Source organism: Lacerta agilis, chromosome 9 (assembly GCF_009819535.1).
Source record: "Lacerta agilis isolate rLacAgi1 chromosome 9, rLacAgi1.pri, whole genome shotgun sequence".
In the NCBI taxonomy this organism is placed as follows: domain Eukaryota; kingdom Metazoa; phylum Chordata; class Lepidosauria; order Squamata; family Lacertidae; genus Lacerta; species Lacerta agilis.
In genome coordinates, this window is record NC_046320.1 from 17,544,416 (window position 1) to 17,561,932 (window position 17,517).

A 17,517-nucleotide genomic window follows, 5' to 3' on the forward strand; every position below is an offset into this window, starting at 1 on the left:
TAGTGTTTAGTAAAGGTATTGAGACTAACCCAGGGAGCATTCAAGGAAAACGCTGTCCAAACAGATGCTGCTCTAGTCAAATGAGCCATAATTTTGGTCAGAGGTGTCAAATGCAAACAATTATACAGGCTTTCAACCATCATTAAAATGGCAGGGGATACTTTCTTGCCCAGAAAGACAGGGTGGAATGAAATCAAAAAGGACTGAGACTGACGGAAAGGCTTGGTACAAGCAACAAAGACCTTCAGAGGCAACTCAAGGAAGAGGAGCAGAGGCGGGCTGGGCAGGAGGAGATGAAGGCTTAGCTAGATCTGCCGGAAGAGCTTCCTTCGACAAGTGAAGAACCCGGAGATCAACCTGTAAGGCATTCACAGGCAGCTGCGTAGTAGTAACAGGCAGAGACTGCTGATACCCTGCAGTGTGTGCAGGAGGAGTCTCCTTGGCTACACAGGAAGACTACTGAAACCCGGAGAACTCCTGTGGGGAAGTGTCCCTAGTAAAAAGCTGACCAGGGTTTGCCTGGCTTCCTTCCTCATCACAAATATCAGCCACTTTACGCTGCCTATGCACCAAACGCTGAGTGGGCTTGGAGTCCCTACCACTTCTAGAGCCGCCAATCTCCAGTTCAACCAAGGGCTCTGTCCAGGCATGAAATGACAAGGAGCCAGCAGTTAGCACAAAAGAGGTGGATGTAACAGAGGAAGCAGCTATTACTCCCTGGGGATCTGACACAGGGCCATAGCAGAGGCCTGTGTCTTGGCAGGTAGACAGCAACGGGTAATACAGTAACGGCAGACCTCTGTTTGTATTTGCCCATAGTGTGCGGTGTCTTGCACAGAGAAAATGGGAGCACCTGAAGATGAGACCTTTTTTTACAATTTTAAATAATCAAGGAAGGGAACAGAGAGAAAAGGTGAGAGAGAAAACATGGCAGCTGGTGGCAGGAGAGGCTCCGAGGGAACAGTGCAGCAAAAAACCAAGGGCAAAAAACCACAGAGCCAGATAGAGGAGGGGGATAAAGGGTTCCAACATTCAGATGCAGGAAAGCAGGCACAAAAGACAAAAAATTAACAGGCTGATGACAAGGGCAGGGAGCTGAAGCCAACAACAGAGCAAGGTGAGGTAGAAATTGGAACTGGATGGGGTTGTCATGGTAACACTTCAGTTTTTTTGCAATTAGAGCAACGATTTCTGCCTTCCACACCTAGGGAGAGCAGTACTCCCACCTGATATCAGGATGTAAAATATAATATTCAATATTAAAAACCGTATGGGTTGACAAGATATAGAAAAGACAAGATATAGATATATATCTCTTTGTATGGATAGAGTTTTACAATGTCCCCAAAGATGTATGTGAGAGCTCTACAGACATTAATGGTGAAATCAAATATTTTAATGTCATGTATTGGGCACACCCTACTCTCTCTCTCTCACACACACCCTAACATGGAGCATCCCCTCCCCAAAAAGACAATAAGAACTGAGCATGCTCAGTGGGCGTGGAAAGCTTACTGAGTGTTGGGAAGAGGAAAGGGAAAAGCAGAGGGAAAGAGAATGTAGTGGAGTGGCTCGAACCCTGAACAGAAGCACTTCACACTGCAATGTTTTGTTGTTGCGCTCCATCTATTAGAGCAGAGGTGGGTAACCTTTTTAGCCTGGCAGGGAAGGGAGATAGCAATAGCAGCTCAGCAGAACTCCCTGCACATATGCTTGAATGTGGAGTTTAGTGGCTTGGGAAAACTGCAATTTTCAGCTTTTTCCTCTTTTAACACAACGCAAGAAGCCAGGCGCTACAATACATTTACCTGCTCTGCTGCTTCTCTTTTAGCATTGTAAGTATCCAGGTGTTCTTGAAGCTCGAGCACACTGAATTTCAAGGTTTCCAATAAGCCATAGGACATCAGCTGTAATACAAAAATAGCCTTAATTATTGCTATGTATTCCACTTATGAATCACTTCCCATAAAGTATCCCAAAGCAATTTCAACAGTAAAAACCATTACTTTTACATACGGAAGTGTTACCACAGATGTTACAAGAATAGAACACATACACATAATTTTGGTACTGAACATCTTCATAATCAGAGATCCACTGAATTTGAGACTTGACTTTCAACCTTTTAACTCTCAAACATTATTCAGATAGATGATAAAGTTCTGGATATTTGAAAGGAAATATTTAACTTGAAGCAACCATGGAAAATTTAGGAGGCCAAGTCACCTTCAGCCAGTTTATGCACTGAAGCTAACATTATAATATTTTCAAGTGGAGTGATTCTTTGCACATCTCAAAACACAGAACACTCTGTACCTTAGTAGCAGAGTTCACTACACATAGGCTCAGCATGTGTTAATAAACGTAAGATATTACCGTTTCTGCATCCACAAAAACTGTTGGGCATTCAGAACACATCATCATAACGTCCAGTGAACTTTTGAATTTTGTTCCGATTCGCTGTAGATTTTCCCCAAGAAAACTGATGGATTCATGTGTTATAGCCCCAAACTTCCTTTGAATGGTCTAGACGCAGGAATATTAGAAAGATAGAGAAATATTTTCACTTCCTTTTCTTCAGCATCTGTTTTTGGCATGGCAGGCAACACTGCTGAATGGGAGTTCACATGTAAGCCTAAAATTCCCTTTTCCCTGTGCTTGGGGGTGGGATTGTGCAGTCTTAACGGATGGGACAGGGCAAATCAGTTTATCCTAGGGGAGAGTTATCACCATATTACACTGAGAATATCTTCTGAAGCACTCTTCTAATGCTGCATTAAAAGGGAACTGATTGTTTGAGTGTAGTGCCGATAATGCCAAGGTTGCAGGTTCGATCCCCGTATGGGACAGCTGCATATTCCTGCATTGCAGGGGTTTGGACTGGATGATCCTCAGGGTCCCTTCCAGCTCTACAGTTCTGTGATTCTATGGTCAACATGGTAATAGTTCTAGGTAGTGATAGCCAACTCTTATACATGGAGGTGTGTAGGAACAATACTTTACGCCTCATAAGCATATCTATACAATGCCACGGTCACCTGACAATACATGATGTGGAAAGTGTCACCCCCAGAGACAGCTATGCCTCTGATGGTGGCTAAGGGAAACAAGTAGCTTTCTAACAGAGGAATCGCAAACAGTGACAATTTAACACCCCCCCCCCTCAAAATCAGATACACACCAACACAAATGTTTTAGTACTAGATGTTTCAAAATAAAAATTGCAAACAGAGATTGTGAATTGTTACCTGAAACAACCTAGAGAACACATGAAATGTATGGACAGCAGAAGATCCATCTGTGTCTGAGAGCATCTGATTAACATGGCAGCGCCAAGCTTCCTCTTCATCATCGTATGCCTGTGGCTGAAAAGCTGCCAATATGGCAGAAAGAAATGGGGACGGTGGTGGAGATGTCTGGACTTCTGGAAAACCATCCTGTTCTTCATCTTGACTGTAAATAAAGCGAACACAAGCATGCTAAGTAAATGCTGTTTCAGATCTTTTGACTTATTGCCCTTCGCATTGCGCAAGACGTTCTAAAACGGGCCTGTAGATCAGTTTGAAATGATGTCAAAAGCAGGGCCAAAAACAAAGAGCAAGTTGCTGTTTTGCTAACATAATTATCTAAAGTTTCAAACATACAACAGATTCTACAAAGCAGAATTTTAGAAGAATGTTGTTCAACTTAACAAGGATTCACGGAAACTGAATAAATTCTTCCAAGCTGTAGGCTAGTCTCCCCCCCCCCACCTGAAAAAATAATAATTAGTGACATCTGGGAAGAAAACCCTGTATTACTTATTTTAGGACTTTATCTAAAAGCAGTTTAGGAAAGAATTATGATGCCATTGTCATGTCACGAGCCCAGTTTTCATGCCATATTTAACCCTAGTTAAAAACAAACAATGGGTAATGTGAATGTACAGTGTGCTGGTACACATTACTAAAAAGTCTCCCACTCCAGCTGCTGGTTTCTCTAAACAGCCAGAGGAAGTTTGGCTTACCACCTGTGATTTCTTTGGGGAGGCAAACCATGTTTGGCCATCATGAGAAGCCATATTCTGTCTTTTTTCCTGGTGGTGCAGCAGCAGTAGGAGTGGGGAAGGTGTGGACAATGTGTGAACTTTTAAGCAGCACGGACCAGCAGTAAAATAACCCTGAAGCATCACAGAAATTAAGAGGCTTGGAATGCCACTGACAGCATACTACTGCCAAATAAACTGGTCTCTCTCTAAGGCAATAATGAATGAGTCAATACTGGTATTACTTTAATGAAAGAAAATACATATGGCTTCAAATCAATTTTACCTAGACAAACCAGAGAAGTCAGCTTCTTCTTCTTCACATCTTTCATCTAACTCTTTCAAGGCAAGGGTAACATCATCTTCACAGATCGATTCAGTATAACTATCAGCAGTGGGGTGCTCTGAAATTTCAGGAGTTTCTTCTAGTTCCAGGGGTTCTTGACAGATCAAGGACTCTTGCTGCTCTTGCAACGCAAATGATCCAGTATCTTCACTAGCTGTACTAACTTGTTCATCCTTTATAGGTGAACTGCCATCCTGCAAAGCAAGCAGTAGAGTCTTATAATTCACAGGGAAGTAAAATGGGTTCATTTTACTGTTCATACTGTTAAGGAGCAGTGTCTCAAAATCCCAAAATGTTAAATTGCATTATTTCTTGACAGAGAAAGAATATTCTAAAACTCAGCAAAGTGTATCAGTCTAAAAAATTAACAAAAGTAGGCAATGCAAATCTTCCCCACCGTATTCTAAGGTAACTAATTATATTTAACGTATCAAAACACTGCTCACAAAAACCATATTCCCATTATCTTTGTTGCTCAGTAAGTGGAGGGGGGAAATCTGCTGTCAACATCAAGCTTCTCTTGTTAGAAGACTTCATCTTTCCGTATATAAACTAAATCGTGAAACTGGACAGCTAAATGCAAAAACAAACAAACAAGTGAAACCCTGAGGTTGGGACTTTGTTCCTTTTAGCATCATTCAACAGAAATTACAGTGCCTGCAGCTTCTAACAGATGTACCTTATTGATTGTACTGAGGCTACAAAGAAGAAACTGGCAGGATAAGGGGTGCATGAATGCTCTCCCACAGTATGCACAATGAAATGCAACCATGCTTTAGTCCAAGCAACAAGATACAAGCTCACTTAACCAAAAACACCAAATATTTTGATGACCGCCATTTTCTGTTCATCTACTGTCTTCAAACAGTCTATATTTTTAAAAGGTAAGTGCAATTTCCCCAAACGGGGAAGAAGAGGCAGATAAAGTCCTGTTGCACAGGTGGAAGTTCACTCTTGCAACATTAGAATCTGCCCTGTATATGGTATCTGAAGAAGTGTGCATGCACACGAAAGCTCATACCAAGAACAAACTCAGTTGGTCTCTAAGGTGCTACTGGAAAGAATTTCCTATTTTGTTTCGACTATGGCAGACCAACACGGCTACCCACCTGTAACTGCCCTGTATATATCAGACTTTTTGTAAATGGCACTGCTCATCATGCAATGTAGCAAAGTTAAAGCTCCTAAATACTAGCTCTATAGGGCAGTGCCCTGTCACAAGCTCCATTATTCCCCTCCAATTGTTTTAGTGCGACTGCTATGCTATCACTTACCTTCACCCCAATTATTACTGCTAGTGCAATTCGTGTCTGCATCTGATCAGTTTGCAAGGCTGATAAAATGGGCAGATAAGCTCTTTGCAACTGCCTGGAAACATCAGAATGGATAAAAGGCCCTATCACCTGGAGGTTAAGCAAATATGTCAAGTTGAGGGGGCCCATTTGATCTGACCCTCTAAAAGAGGGGTAGGGAAGTTCTAGCCTATGGGCTTCATTTGGCTTGACAGGGATCCTAACTTGGCCCACAACACCATTTTCCCCAAATCATGGCCACATAACCCCATAACCGATAGCATATGTAATGTGAGTTGTGGCAGGTATGGAAATGGATCCAAAGGAGCAGGATCAATTTGGCCTTGGGAACTCCCCAGTGCAGTCAAGGCAGCTCTTCTGAAGCAGGATGCATGGAAACTGTTTGCTAAAACACAGCTTTCTTCCTCTGCAACGCAGCTTGTTGCTGCAAGTGTTCCATCAAAGTGGCATTGCTCCACTAGTGCAAAGGGTTTGCATTGAAACAGCTTGCTAAAATGGGAGGGAGCTCTTGTTTGCACAAGCAGTTTCAATGCAAACCACTCTGTGCTAATGGGGGAACCCCCTTTGAAACTGCACACCTTCAAAGGCCACTGTGTCTGCCCATCAGCTGAACTTTGAAAGGTGTCATCATCTGATGCCATTATGACACCAGGTGAATGACTGGTGGGTGGCCACAACCATCTGGCAAAACTGGCCTGTGGAAGGTGGGGGACTTAGGCGTAAGCACAGCGGCTAGATTCAGTTCCCCACCTCTATCTTAAGAGGCCATGAGCAGCAGTTGATTGCTTAGTTTTCTCTCCAGAGCTGTCTTATGATGGCTCTGAGTGGCTCAGAAAAAGAGGAAAAACAATGTGCCATTAACTATTCTTGTACACATTAGTTTAACTATTAACTATTAGTTTTTCCAGTAAGAACTACAGATCAGAGATGGACTGCTTTATCTTTGAAGTTATTGCATATTTTTTTTAAAAAAGTTTGCAATGGCAAACACAAACTTTAAATACTCACTGATTTCTTATCAGCTACCAGCTGGGAATCTGGCTTACTCCAAATAGGCATTTCCATTAAGAGAAAAAAATGCCACTAGCATATAGATCTCCTGTTCAAATGGACCAGCTGAATCAACCAGTTGCTAACACAGCTGGCCTGAGGTTCAAATTTCAATTAAAGCACCCAATCACAAAGACAAAGCAAAAATGGGGGGGGGGGGAGGAAGGGAAGACCACAGGAAGATAATTGCTGCATCCAGAAAACCATCTTGCTTATTCAGTTATTGTTCTGCACCACAAAATATCCATTATTAGCCCTCAAACCTATTTTTAATCTTTGGTGAACATCTTTAGTCCATGAAGGAAATGATTGGTTTCCAGAAAACATTCTCGTTCCCTTATGCCACCACAACCGGTTCAATTAAACAATCAATTACAGAAGAAAATGCTTTTGGAAAGGAAGCAAAGAGATACTATACAAGTGCTAGAAAGAGCCCAAATCAGCCATGCACCAGCAGCCCACATTATTCCCCACCTCAGGCAGCTGGTTGCTAGCATTATCTAGAGGGGAAACCTCCAAACTTGGGGTCTCAGCTCTGATTTGAAGCACTTCTTCCGTTCCAACACTGCTAGTGGAATCTTGAGACTGTAGCAGCGGCCCTGAATTATCTAGTGCTGTGTCATCAGCAGCTGAGTCACTGTTTACCTAAGGAGACAAAAATAAAACAAGGATCAACAGAAAAAATAAATAAATAAACACAATATCCTCCAGCAAATTACAGGCAAAATTTTGCACTACTTACGAATTCAGTTACCACCTTATGTATATCTACCATGTTGGAAACAAGTATTGAGGATTGAAAACTTTTTATTCTTAAAGCAAAAGGCACATTTCCATTGATAAAGCACAATGGAAACATACTTTCAATTTTTATTTATTTTTTTAAAAAGCTTATATCCTGCCTTATTTCCAAAAAGGAACTCAAGATGACAGAAAAGCAGAAACATCATACAGTATTTAAAACATCTCTCAGAAATCAGGAGGACCAACATTTTAATAAGGAGTGGGGGAAATTTATGATTTATCTTAAAAACCACTGTAAACAGTTAAAATCATTAGTAGGACTGGATTAACACTTGTAGTTCAAAGCTGAATTTTGGATATAATGGAGATGGAAAAGATTTGGATTATTATAAAAGATGCAGGAGGAAATGATTAACAATAGGACCCACAAAGGGGAGGAGGAAAGTCCAGGGGATTCTTTGGAATCTTGTTTTTATGTTGTATCTTGGATATGGATTGTAAAATATTATTCTGAAAAACCAACTAAATAATTAAAAAAAAATTCTCTCACACACACCCCATTACTAAAAAGCACAGTAATAAAACTTCAATATTACCATTGCAACTGAACAACAATTAGCAATTTCTGGGACCACTAGTCAGAATTGGGCAGGTATTAAAATGAGCAGGAACCACAGAATATTTAGCCGGAAGTCTTTTACAAGAGTCATGTTGTTGTAGCCTGACATATCTCAGTTGGCAGGGGGTGAGCAAGTTATGCCAGAGCAGCATTCAATGGATCACTTCCGTTAGCTGTCATTCAGGCAACTTGGAGGAGGAGAGCAAGAGGCTGCATACCAACTTATCCAGTCACTGGGGTCAGCTGATCAAGCTGTCCTGGACGTGCCACAGCCTGCATCTGGTGGAAACCAGGGTCTTTTTGGTTTCCTCTTTATGGAATCGTCTCTCTGAATTAAGGCAGGTGCCAAAGCCAGAAACAGCTTGATCAGAGCTGCAGCACTTGCTTCCCAATAGGCGTGCTGCTGCCCATTACTGGGAAAGGGGCAAGATAGGAGGCAAGTTGGTGTGGTCGGTGTGCTGCGCAGTCTCTCTGGTGAGAGTGCCACAGGGCCTGACCAGGGGAGCAGTTTCTGATTGACACTGGTATTAAATTTAGGCACCTATCGATTACATTTGTGTAGGCCACACCTAGCTTTTAATACAACTGGTTTCAATTTGCCTCGGGTTGGTTGCTCCAGTTTTGTACATCTGTGCTAATTGTTGTGCGTTCTTGTTCTTGTTAACTCTGTACAGTGGTACCTTGGTTGTTGAACGGCCTGGCTCCCAAGCAAATCGGCTCCTGAACACTGCAAACCCTGAAGTGAGTGTTCGGCTCGCAAAGGTTTTTTGGAAGCCGAACGTTTGATGTGGCTTCCGATTTGAGTGCAGGAAGCTCCTGCAGCCAATCGGAAGCCGCAGCCAAGTTAGCAACTGTAATGCTAACTTGAGGTTTTATAGAAGGCAGTACAGAAATATTTTAAATAAATATATACTGCTGTACTTAAAACACCACACTTCTCCACCCCTTCTGCAGAAGAGAGACAAAGTCAAAACACTGAATAATTTACACACTTGATAGTACCATTTGAAGGTTAAAACAAGGAGAAACCTGATTATTATCTGAGAATAAATGTTTTACCATCTGTGATCGTGATAATATCTGACTTGCAGTCAGTGCTTCTTCCTCTGAAGATTCATCAGTATCTTCCTGATTGGTCAAGTTCAAGCTCGGGGTACTACCAGAATACTGATATTCTTGGAGTGATGGTGTGTCTCCCTTGTCAATACTGTCCAAGGAACGCCTGCGGACTCCCCAGTTGAAGTTGTCCATACTTTCACCCTGCAATAAAGGTAATGTTTATTCTAAAGCTCCCAGAATACACATAATAATGAAATGAACACAGCAAAACAAAGCCACACAAATACTGAATTAATTGGGAGCAGAGTTTCAATCAGCCCTTCAAGTTAATTGGATATATAAATTCAATTAATGCTGTTTGTATTCAAAGTGTTTTAATATATGGCAAAAACAATTTCCTTAATGTTCCCTTGCAGATACCTTGTGTCTGGATGGCAATAGCTCAGTGTATTATTTTCTGTAGCCATATATCCTTAGCAATACAAGGTATCTGACTACCAAGCACAGACAGACAAATACATCACAGATGACAAGAGATGAAACAAGCCACTGCACCAGGCTGCAACTTACCTGCAGCTCCTGGTTCGCAAAAAGAAAAACACACATAATTAGAACGAGGACAAACACTTAAAGATACTTTATAATGGGGGCATTTTCTATACTGTATGCTTGCCAACAGTAGAAGACTGATTCAAGCTCTGGAAAAGCTTTTGCCAAAAAAACCCCCTAACATTTCATTTTCTCCACATTGCAGTAAAATTGGCTTTAAAAAACATTATGAGACAAACACTTAAAACAAAGATGACTATGGTACATTTTCTCAGTGTAACATATATTAAAACAAATTTAGTGAATTGTTTGAGGATAACACAGATGAGATTTTAAATTGACTTTATCTACATTTACGTGACAAACTATAGAATGCATAAATTTTATTCACAGTGCAGGAAACCATAAATGTTTTTAGATAGTGTTATAATTATTCATGTCCTCAAAACATGAATGTTTTCTTCAATCCTGAAGTAAAGCACTTTTTAATTCCTTGCTAGGAATGGGAATGTGTTTTAATAGCAGCTTGCTTATGGGCCTCTTTGAATGCTACCCCTACGTCAAAGGTGGCTAACCTTTGACTCTTCAAAGGTTGCTGGATTACAAACCATCATCCCTGACCCTTGGCCATGCTGACTGAGAGATGGGAGTCCAACAACATCTGGAGGGCCACAAGTTCCCCTAGCCCAGCTAAGAAATGTACCGTATTTTTCTGCGTATAAGATGCCCCCATGTATAAGACGACCCCTATTTTTTGAGCCCAAAATTAAGAAATAAATATTTTAAACACTAAACAGAACGGTATATTTAGTACCGTATATTTAAACATCAAACTGTGAGGCAAGCTGTGTAATGGCGGCTGCTCCTGTCAGCTCAGTGTAACTCAACTGTAGCTGCAGCTCCAGCTCTCCCACCTGTGTGTTGCACTTTCGTCGAAGTATTTACAGTATGTACCATATTTACTCCACAAGTGCCGGCAGATGCGAACACTGAACGAGGAGCTGTGACTGCCAGAGCTGCCTGAGTGAGTGCACTTGGGGAATGGGGGGTCTGGGTAGCCAGGGGGCGGCTGAGAGAACCAGGTAGAAGGGACAATGTCCAGAGTGGGGACTGCTGGGGGGGGGGAGTACCAGACCAGCGTTTGTCATGAGGCCAGTAGTGCGGGGAGACAAGAATATGGATGGCAGCATGTATTTATTTATTTATATATTTAATTGCAACATAAGACGACCCCCAATTTTAAAATTAAAAAATCTGGGGGGAAATATCACCCTATACACAGAAAAATACGGTATTTCATCAAAAGCTGTCATCCACCAGCAATAAATTGTCCTGTCCTGTAGTTTTATTATTATAAATATTTATGTATTAAGGAGTCTGAGCCCCCACCCTTTCCATTACTGTGAGGTTCCGGATCTTTGGAGGTCCTAGACAGGAGACTAGAAAACCTATTGTAAAATTCACTATTAACAGGAAAGGCTGGAATGTCCCCTACAAACAAAACAGGTCAACTGCTCAATCATGGATGGTCAAGCTGGAAAGCCTTCATGTTTGCTCCTCAATGTTTCTTGATACACAAGTTGTACCCTTCCCACAGTTTGAGAACTCCTAGCTCTATTAATGAGATAGGTCCTCTTACACTCAACTGCTACAACGTGTCTAAGCCAACTGAACTTGGAGGTACTTATATAAAACATAATGCAAATATCTTCCATAGCAAATGAGTGTAAGAATAAATATATCCAATTTTTCTTTCTCCCTCTGCTGCCGTGTGTGTGTGTGTATCTGCAACACCTTCCACTTGCATGTGGCTTGTTTAAAAGTGAGAAAAATAAGCGAAAATTTCCTTAATAATGCTACTGAGAATTTCATCTAGTATCAAGGCTTTGGGACATTTATGTGAAGGCGATTTCCCATGTTCTCTCTGATCTTGGGACCCTTCAGATTCACTAGAACTTGGATGAATGCATGAGTGACAGCTCCTTCACTGGCTTCAGTATCACTATGGCTTTATGCCTGCAACCTCTTCACAGATGTGGAACTACCTGCAAACAGGTAAACCTATTTTCATGAGAGTTCTATATAAAAACTGGAGTGTTTATGAAGTTCTGAATTGTGAAGGAACTCCCTAACTTCTTGGCTAAAAATGTAATTGAAGAGGGCTCACAAACATCTACTTGAAGCAAAGCTCTGGGTCCTGTAGCATCCTTACATTACATTTTTAGAATAAAAATTGTTTACAGGCTATACCTGTAATTTAAACCCCCAGTGTGGGGACCAGCCCTTTACCAGGACTATATGTATTCCATGATCACACTATAAAATGCAGAAATAGCTAATGAACACCCGATAATAGCAACTTCATCTCTATTAGGAGCAGAATTATACAAATAAAGAAATATATATACTTTGGCATTTTTTAAATTGAGACATGATTCTGCCTTCCTTGAAAAAAGAACTACTGGTTATTCTAATTGCTGAATATACACAACTCTGCCCTTAATCTTTCATAATGTGCATTATTATTTGAAACTGGCTCATGCCAGAAATATTATGTATAGCAAGTCCAATTATAAAAAAGATATTCTGCTATCTCTTTTTTTCTGCCTGTACTTTTGAAACCTTTAGAAAAAGATGTGGCTTACAGTATACCATTGCATTGGTCCCCCAATATGATTTCCATGCACTGCAATGTTATCTTGCATACTGGAACAGTTAAGTTTTTACTACTTCAAAACAGAAAAAAAATGCAGATAAAGAGGACAAATGCACCATGAAACCAGATACTGTACAGTGTGAATGGCTAAAGGTCAAAGCAATTGCAACATAAACCTTTTGCCAAGATATTACAGCATACCATGAGAATAGCATTTCATTTAAAATGTTCAATGGGATAACTTTTGCTCAGGCGTTGATGGTACTAAAGGCTATACTTCATGCTCTGTGTAGTTACACTGGGCAATGTGGTCTGTAGTTTTAGGACTGTCACTAACTACCAAATATTGACATTATGTTTCCCAATGCAATATCTGGTAGGGAATCGACAACCCCTCAAAATATTCCTACAATAAAGCCCATTGATAGTCCCATACCAGTAGAACTGATCCAAGATAAATACCAGGTCGTTTCCCTTCCAGACAAATTTAAAGTGCACAAATACTGTGAAAATAACTTTTCTTGGTATGTTAAAGAGCACAGAATCTTGGACAACCTGCTCTTCCAAGAAAGATATCTCAATTTTGCTAAACTGTGGCATTTGCTAGATTTATCAAAGGCTTTGATTAAACACAGTACATCAAAATGGAATGAATAAGGTCCCCAAACCTTTCTTTGCTTGAAGGATAGCCTTGTGGAAAAGTCTCAAAGTGGAACTACTGCTGTATGGACTTACCTCTGCATCTTCCAGTTCAACATCTAGAAAGTCAAAGTCTTTAAAAACTCCAAACTGCTGTTCACTGGTGTTATCTTCAACAGCCACTTCCTCCTCCTGAATTACTTCTTCTGTTGCTGAAATAAGACTAGTTTGTTGGTCCCCAACTTCCAAGTCTTCATTAGAAGAAAAGACAACCTAGAAGGACATCCATAATATAATGTAACAGAATACAGAGGAGTTTTCTTTCTTAATGATGCACCCCTGAAAAATTAGGAGTGAGTCAAGGCAACTTGAAATCACATTTGCCACCATAATATGTCAAACCTCAGCTTCTGGAATCTACAATTACTTACAGATGGATTTTTGGGAAGACCTGATTCTGGACCACACAGAGAAAGTACATTCATTAGCTTCTCCCTGGTTCTCCGCTGGAAAAAATGAAAACCATGTCACTTATCAGAGACCAAAGGGTTTTGATTATGCAGGCGTGCCCCCACCCTACTTATGTGGGGGTTACGTTCTGGACCCCCATGTGCGTAAGTGAATTTTGTGTAAGTGAGGAGCACGGTCTACACGGTCATGCACAAGGTGATTGTTGGTAGGGGGGGCGCACCTGTGCTATCATATTCGATTAGTTGATATTCCCAAATGTTTAAGTCGTATTTGTTGTTAATAGTGCATATTACCACTGCTACAGAAAATGCTACAACACTCCGCCCCTGCAATATTTTGAAGACCTAAGGAATGTGATGTTACTTCCAGGTAACTTACCTGGGACAACTGTGGCCTCTTCCAGCTGACAGGTACCAAGCCATTAGAATTTGATCCTGAGGAAGTTGAAGAAGTGCTCCTTGTAACAGCAATGACTTTAGGCTTTCCATTTCTGCCAGCTGCACTGTGCTGATCGCCATACTTGTTCCCAATAATTGGTGTCTATAAAGTGAAGAAATATATAAATGTGTACCTTAAATTCTTCAGCTGAGCACATCTGCCTTACAATTCTCACTTTCACTGTGTATTGCAAGGCAGGGCAAGGGGCATCTTGTGGGGAGATGAGGACTGTTGGCATTATCACTTCTGAGGTTCCTCTGATGTAGCAGTGGGGTCATAGAATCATAGAGTTGGAAGAGACCACAAGGGCCATCCAGTCCAACCCCCTGCCAAGCAGGAAACACCATCAAAGCATTCCTGACAGGTGGCTGTCAAGCCTCTGCTTAAAGACCTCCAAAGACTGCACCAAGGTTTACTGAGGAATGGTGGGCAATGAAGCAAGCTGGGAGATGACCGCAGTGCGGATAACAGAAAACTCACTCCAAAAATAAACATTAAGTAATGGCTTGGCTTAGCATTACTGTGAACCAGTAAATACAGCCCAAGACAAAATTCTAAGCACAGAGATGCTGTATTCAATATGCCCTTACCTCTGAAATGTCAAAATGAAAATCTAACGTTTTCCCTGGTAGTTCTTTGGAGACATTGTTAAATATTTTTGTAAATGAGATTTCAGGAGAGCTTATATCGCCACCGTAAGACTTTGGAATATCATTAGGTACCACAAGACTTGCCGATCTAGATACCACCAGTTTCAAAATATTAAGTGCTTCCTTCCAGTATGGACTCTACAGGGGAAGAAAAAGGGAATACATACTGCAGTTAATGTCAGTAAAAACAGAATTATAAGAAATTGACTAACCTCACCTTTAAATGTGAACATGATCTGCATTAGTCATTAACAGATTCAGAAAAAAATTAATATACTTCTAGAGAAATGAAGTTAAAATATTCAATTTCTGAAACAGGTCAGTAGACTTTACCACATATTAAATATGTGACTGGGAACCTTAAGATCTGGAAGTTTGCCATCTACTACTGGAAATGTTGGAGAATATCCACTGTGTATGCTATAATGTCTAATACTTCATATGCTATGTTTGAATCCAAGAAGCTTCTATAGTCATTTTTAAATCATCCTATTTGTTAATGTAACAGTATGCTCACAACACAACAGATGGAATAAGTGGATTTTATTTTGCTAGAATGGCTGCTTCAATTGTCTTGGTGTTATTTAGAAATGAGTATACTAGTTCACATGGGGTCAGACTTCAACTTTTCTAGGAGCAATCAGAACAAGAGAACACAACAGGAAGACTCTAGGCTAAGTGCATTCTCCTTAATTTCATTGTGACAAGCCTCTAAACAGTGGATTCATCTGATTGAGAGGTCAGTAAAAGGAAAGAAAAAAGCAGAAATCATGCAGTGAGAGAAAGAGAAAAGAAAAGAAAAACAGTGGGGCTTGCTTTTAAGTTGTTGCAATATTTTTGAATCCTACAATTGTAAAGACTTCAATTTGAGGTTGACAAAAAGTATTAAAAACTAGAACCTTTTATCACAGCATGCCTTATCACAATCAACAAGAACACACACACACACCCATCACATACTGTGCAGATTCTGATTATCATGTATGGGCTTAATAAACTGATATGAAGAAGCCTTCTGCTCACAAATGGAACCCCTTTGATTAAACTAGGAAGTGTCTAATTAACCATAGTTTTCTAGTTCAGAAGAAATTGAGAAACACGGTTACTAACTTTGACACAAGCCAGGATACTAAAACAATTACCCTTCTGGTTTAATTGCAACTTACACAAATTGGGCAGTGAACAGTCTGTACAAAAGATTCATTCATAGTTTGTCTTGTTAAGCTCAGATATGATTGACTGAAGTAGGCCACTCTCCTTCAGAGCTGTAAATTCAGAACTGAGTAGCTTGATATTCATATTTCAGAAAGTTATTCAGTATTCTTTAAATCACTGCCATAAATTTATATATTTATATATTCCTTTTTTACCAAGAACAGCTGGCACCCTCATTTTTCTCACTCCACTTAATCAACTTAAACTTTAATATCAACAATATGCAGATTACCAACCTTTTATCTAGCTGAAGTATTGATTAAAAATATAGCCAATGAAGCAAAAGGTCCCTTAATCTTCCATAAGAAAGGTTAGAGGTGAAAGGAACAGATGGCAGGCTATAAGATCTCCAACTACATTGATCATCTACTTTGCTTAATGTTTCCTGACAAGAATACAATAACTTAAGTGCTTATCTATCAATGGCCAAAAATGCACTGAGAGGGACATTAACCATTTTTCCTGGTTAATTAGGATTAAGGCATTTTGTTGTGTTGTAGTTCAAAGGTAAATAATAAAATTGGTCAAATGTATTCTGAAATAATTGTATGCTCCAGGCATTTTTAAAAACAACCACTACCACCATCCTTCTGCAAAAAAAAGCTTAAATATATCCCTGGGATTATATTTTCAATGAAATATTGAAAGCTATGCTTCTAAATGTAAAACAATGAACAAGTTACTGGGGCACAAGTTGATGTGTGTGCTATCGTATAAAGCAATGCACTCAGATTTCATCACAACAACTTCAGTAGCTATATCTATATGAGAAATGGCAACACCGGAAATAATTCAAGCATGCTTTTAACTTCAATGTCTCTTCGATGACCTAGTGAGTGTATATTTATGCATATTCCTTTTCCTGAGTTGTGTTTGGGAAGCCAATTTGCTCATCTCTCACAGCTGAAAAATTGTACAAATTAAAAGTCAAATCTGTACATATTGTATCTGTGCACATGTTATCTGTAGTGTCCCAAATATTATCAGATAATTTATAATATACATGCAATATTACTATAGAAATGCTTTATGGAAATAAATAAAATGCATAAAATACATGCATTAATAAAATAGACATAGGCCCCCCAGTGTTCACTAGAAAATTCTGCCTAGCATCTTTGGTCTGAGTAAGAGCAAAATATCAGTGAAAATATACAGTTATACACATTTTCAAATTAGGTACTTCAAAATACTCACCTGAACATATTTACCAATGATTTTTATAATTTCCAGATTGAACTGTTTCACTGGTGCTGCAGACAGGTCAATGTGACTCAAAAGGCTGTAAATGATTTGCAGTAAAGATTGCTGCATGCTGGATAGACCTTTCTCTAGCAGCTAAAAACAAATGTATAAAAATTTGATTTAATCTGTTGTCTTCAAAATAGCAGAAATTTGCTTTAAATGTGTAGTTTTGATTATGTGACATTTTTCCAATGTAAAAGAATTATAATACTGGAAACAGAAAGCTATTGAATTAAACTGTATTTTCAAAGTCCAATATTTTTTTAAAGCAGTTCCAACCTATTACCTTAATGGAAAGTCACAGAATTTACCCACGGGGAAACCTGTCTGCTTGAGATCTGAAGCACACTAGATCCATGCAAATCCAGTGGCAGGAGCAGTGGACTAGCATTTGTATCACCCTAAATTTGCTGCCACTGCATCTCTTCTTCTCTCCATCTCAGTATGCTGCAGTGACTTAGCCAGATGATGGTCAGGTGGAGAGCACAGCAACACCAAC

At 39.9% G+C, this 17,517-nt stretch overlaps 1 protein-coding gene across 9 annotated transcripts in view; it reads right to left on the minus strand.

The window, feature by feature from the left end:
• The window catches only part of FRYL (FRY like transcription coactivator), a 114,175-nt gene that overhangs the window by 9,337 nt on the left and 87,321 nt on the right, over positions 1-17,517 (minus strand). For 5 of the 9 annotated variants that reach the window (XM_033159636.1, XM_033159640.1, XM_033159635.1 and 2 more), the window contains 12 exons: positions 16,971-17,111; positions 14,499-14,696; positions 13,849-14,010; positions 13,431-13,505; positions 13,096-13,272; positions 9,726-9,734; positions 9,156-9,356; positions 7,208-7,378; positions 4,311-4,564; positions 3,249-3,453; positions 2,377-2,526; positions 1,809-1,907 (listed from right to left, as the gene is read on the minus strand). In XM_033159636.1, coding sequence (XP_033015527.1) covers positions 1,809-1,907; positions 2,377-2,526; positions 3,249-3,453; positions 4,311-4,564; positions 7,208-7,378; positions 9,156-9,356; positions 9,726-9,734; positions 13,096-13,272; positions 13,431-13,505; positions 13,849-14,010; positions 14,499-14,696; positions 16,971-17,111 — 1,842 coding nt within the window. The remainder of the gene's footprint in view (positions 1-1,808; positions 1,908-2,376; positions 2,527-3,248; positions 3,454-4,310; positions 4,565-7,207; positions 7,379-9,155; positions 9,357-9,725; positions 9,735-13,095; positions 13,273-13,430; positions 13,506-13,848; positions 14,011-14,498; positions 14,697-16,970; positions 17,112-17,517) is intronic. The other 4 variants (XM_033159642.1, XM_033159639.1, XM_033159643.1 and 1 more) reach the window with 1 other exon arrangement.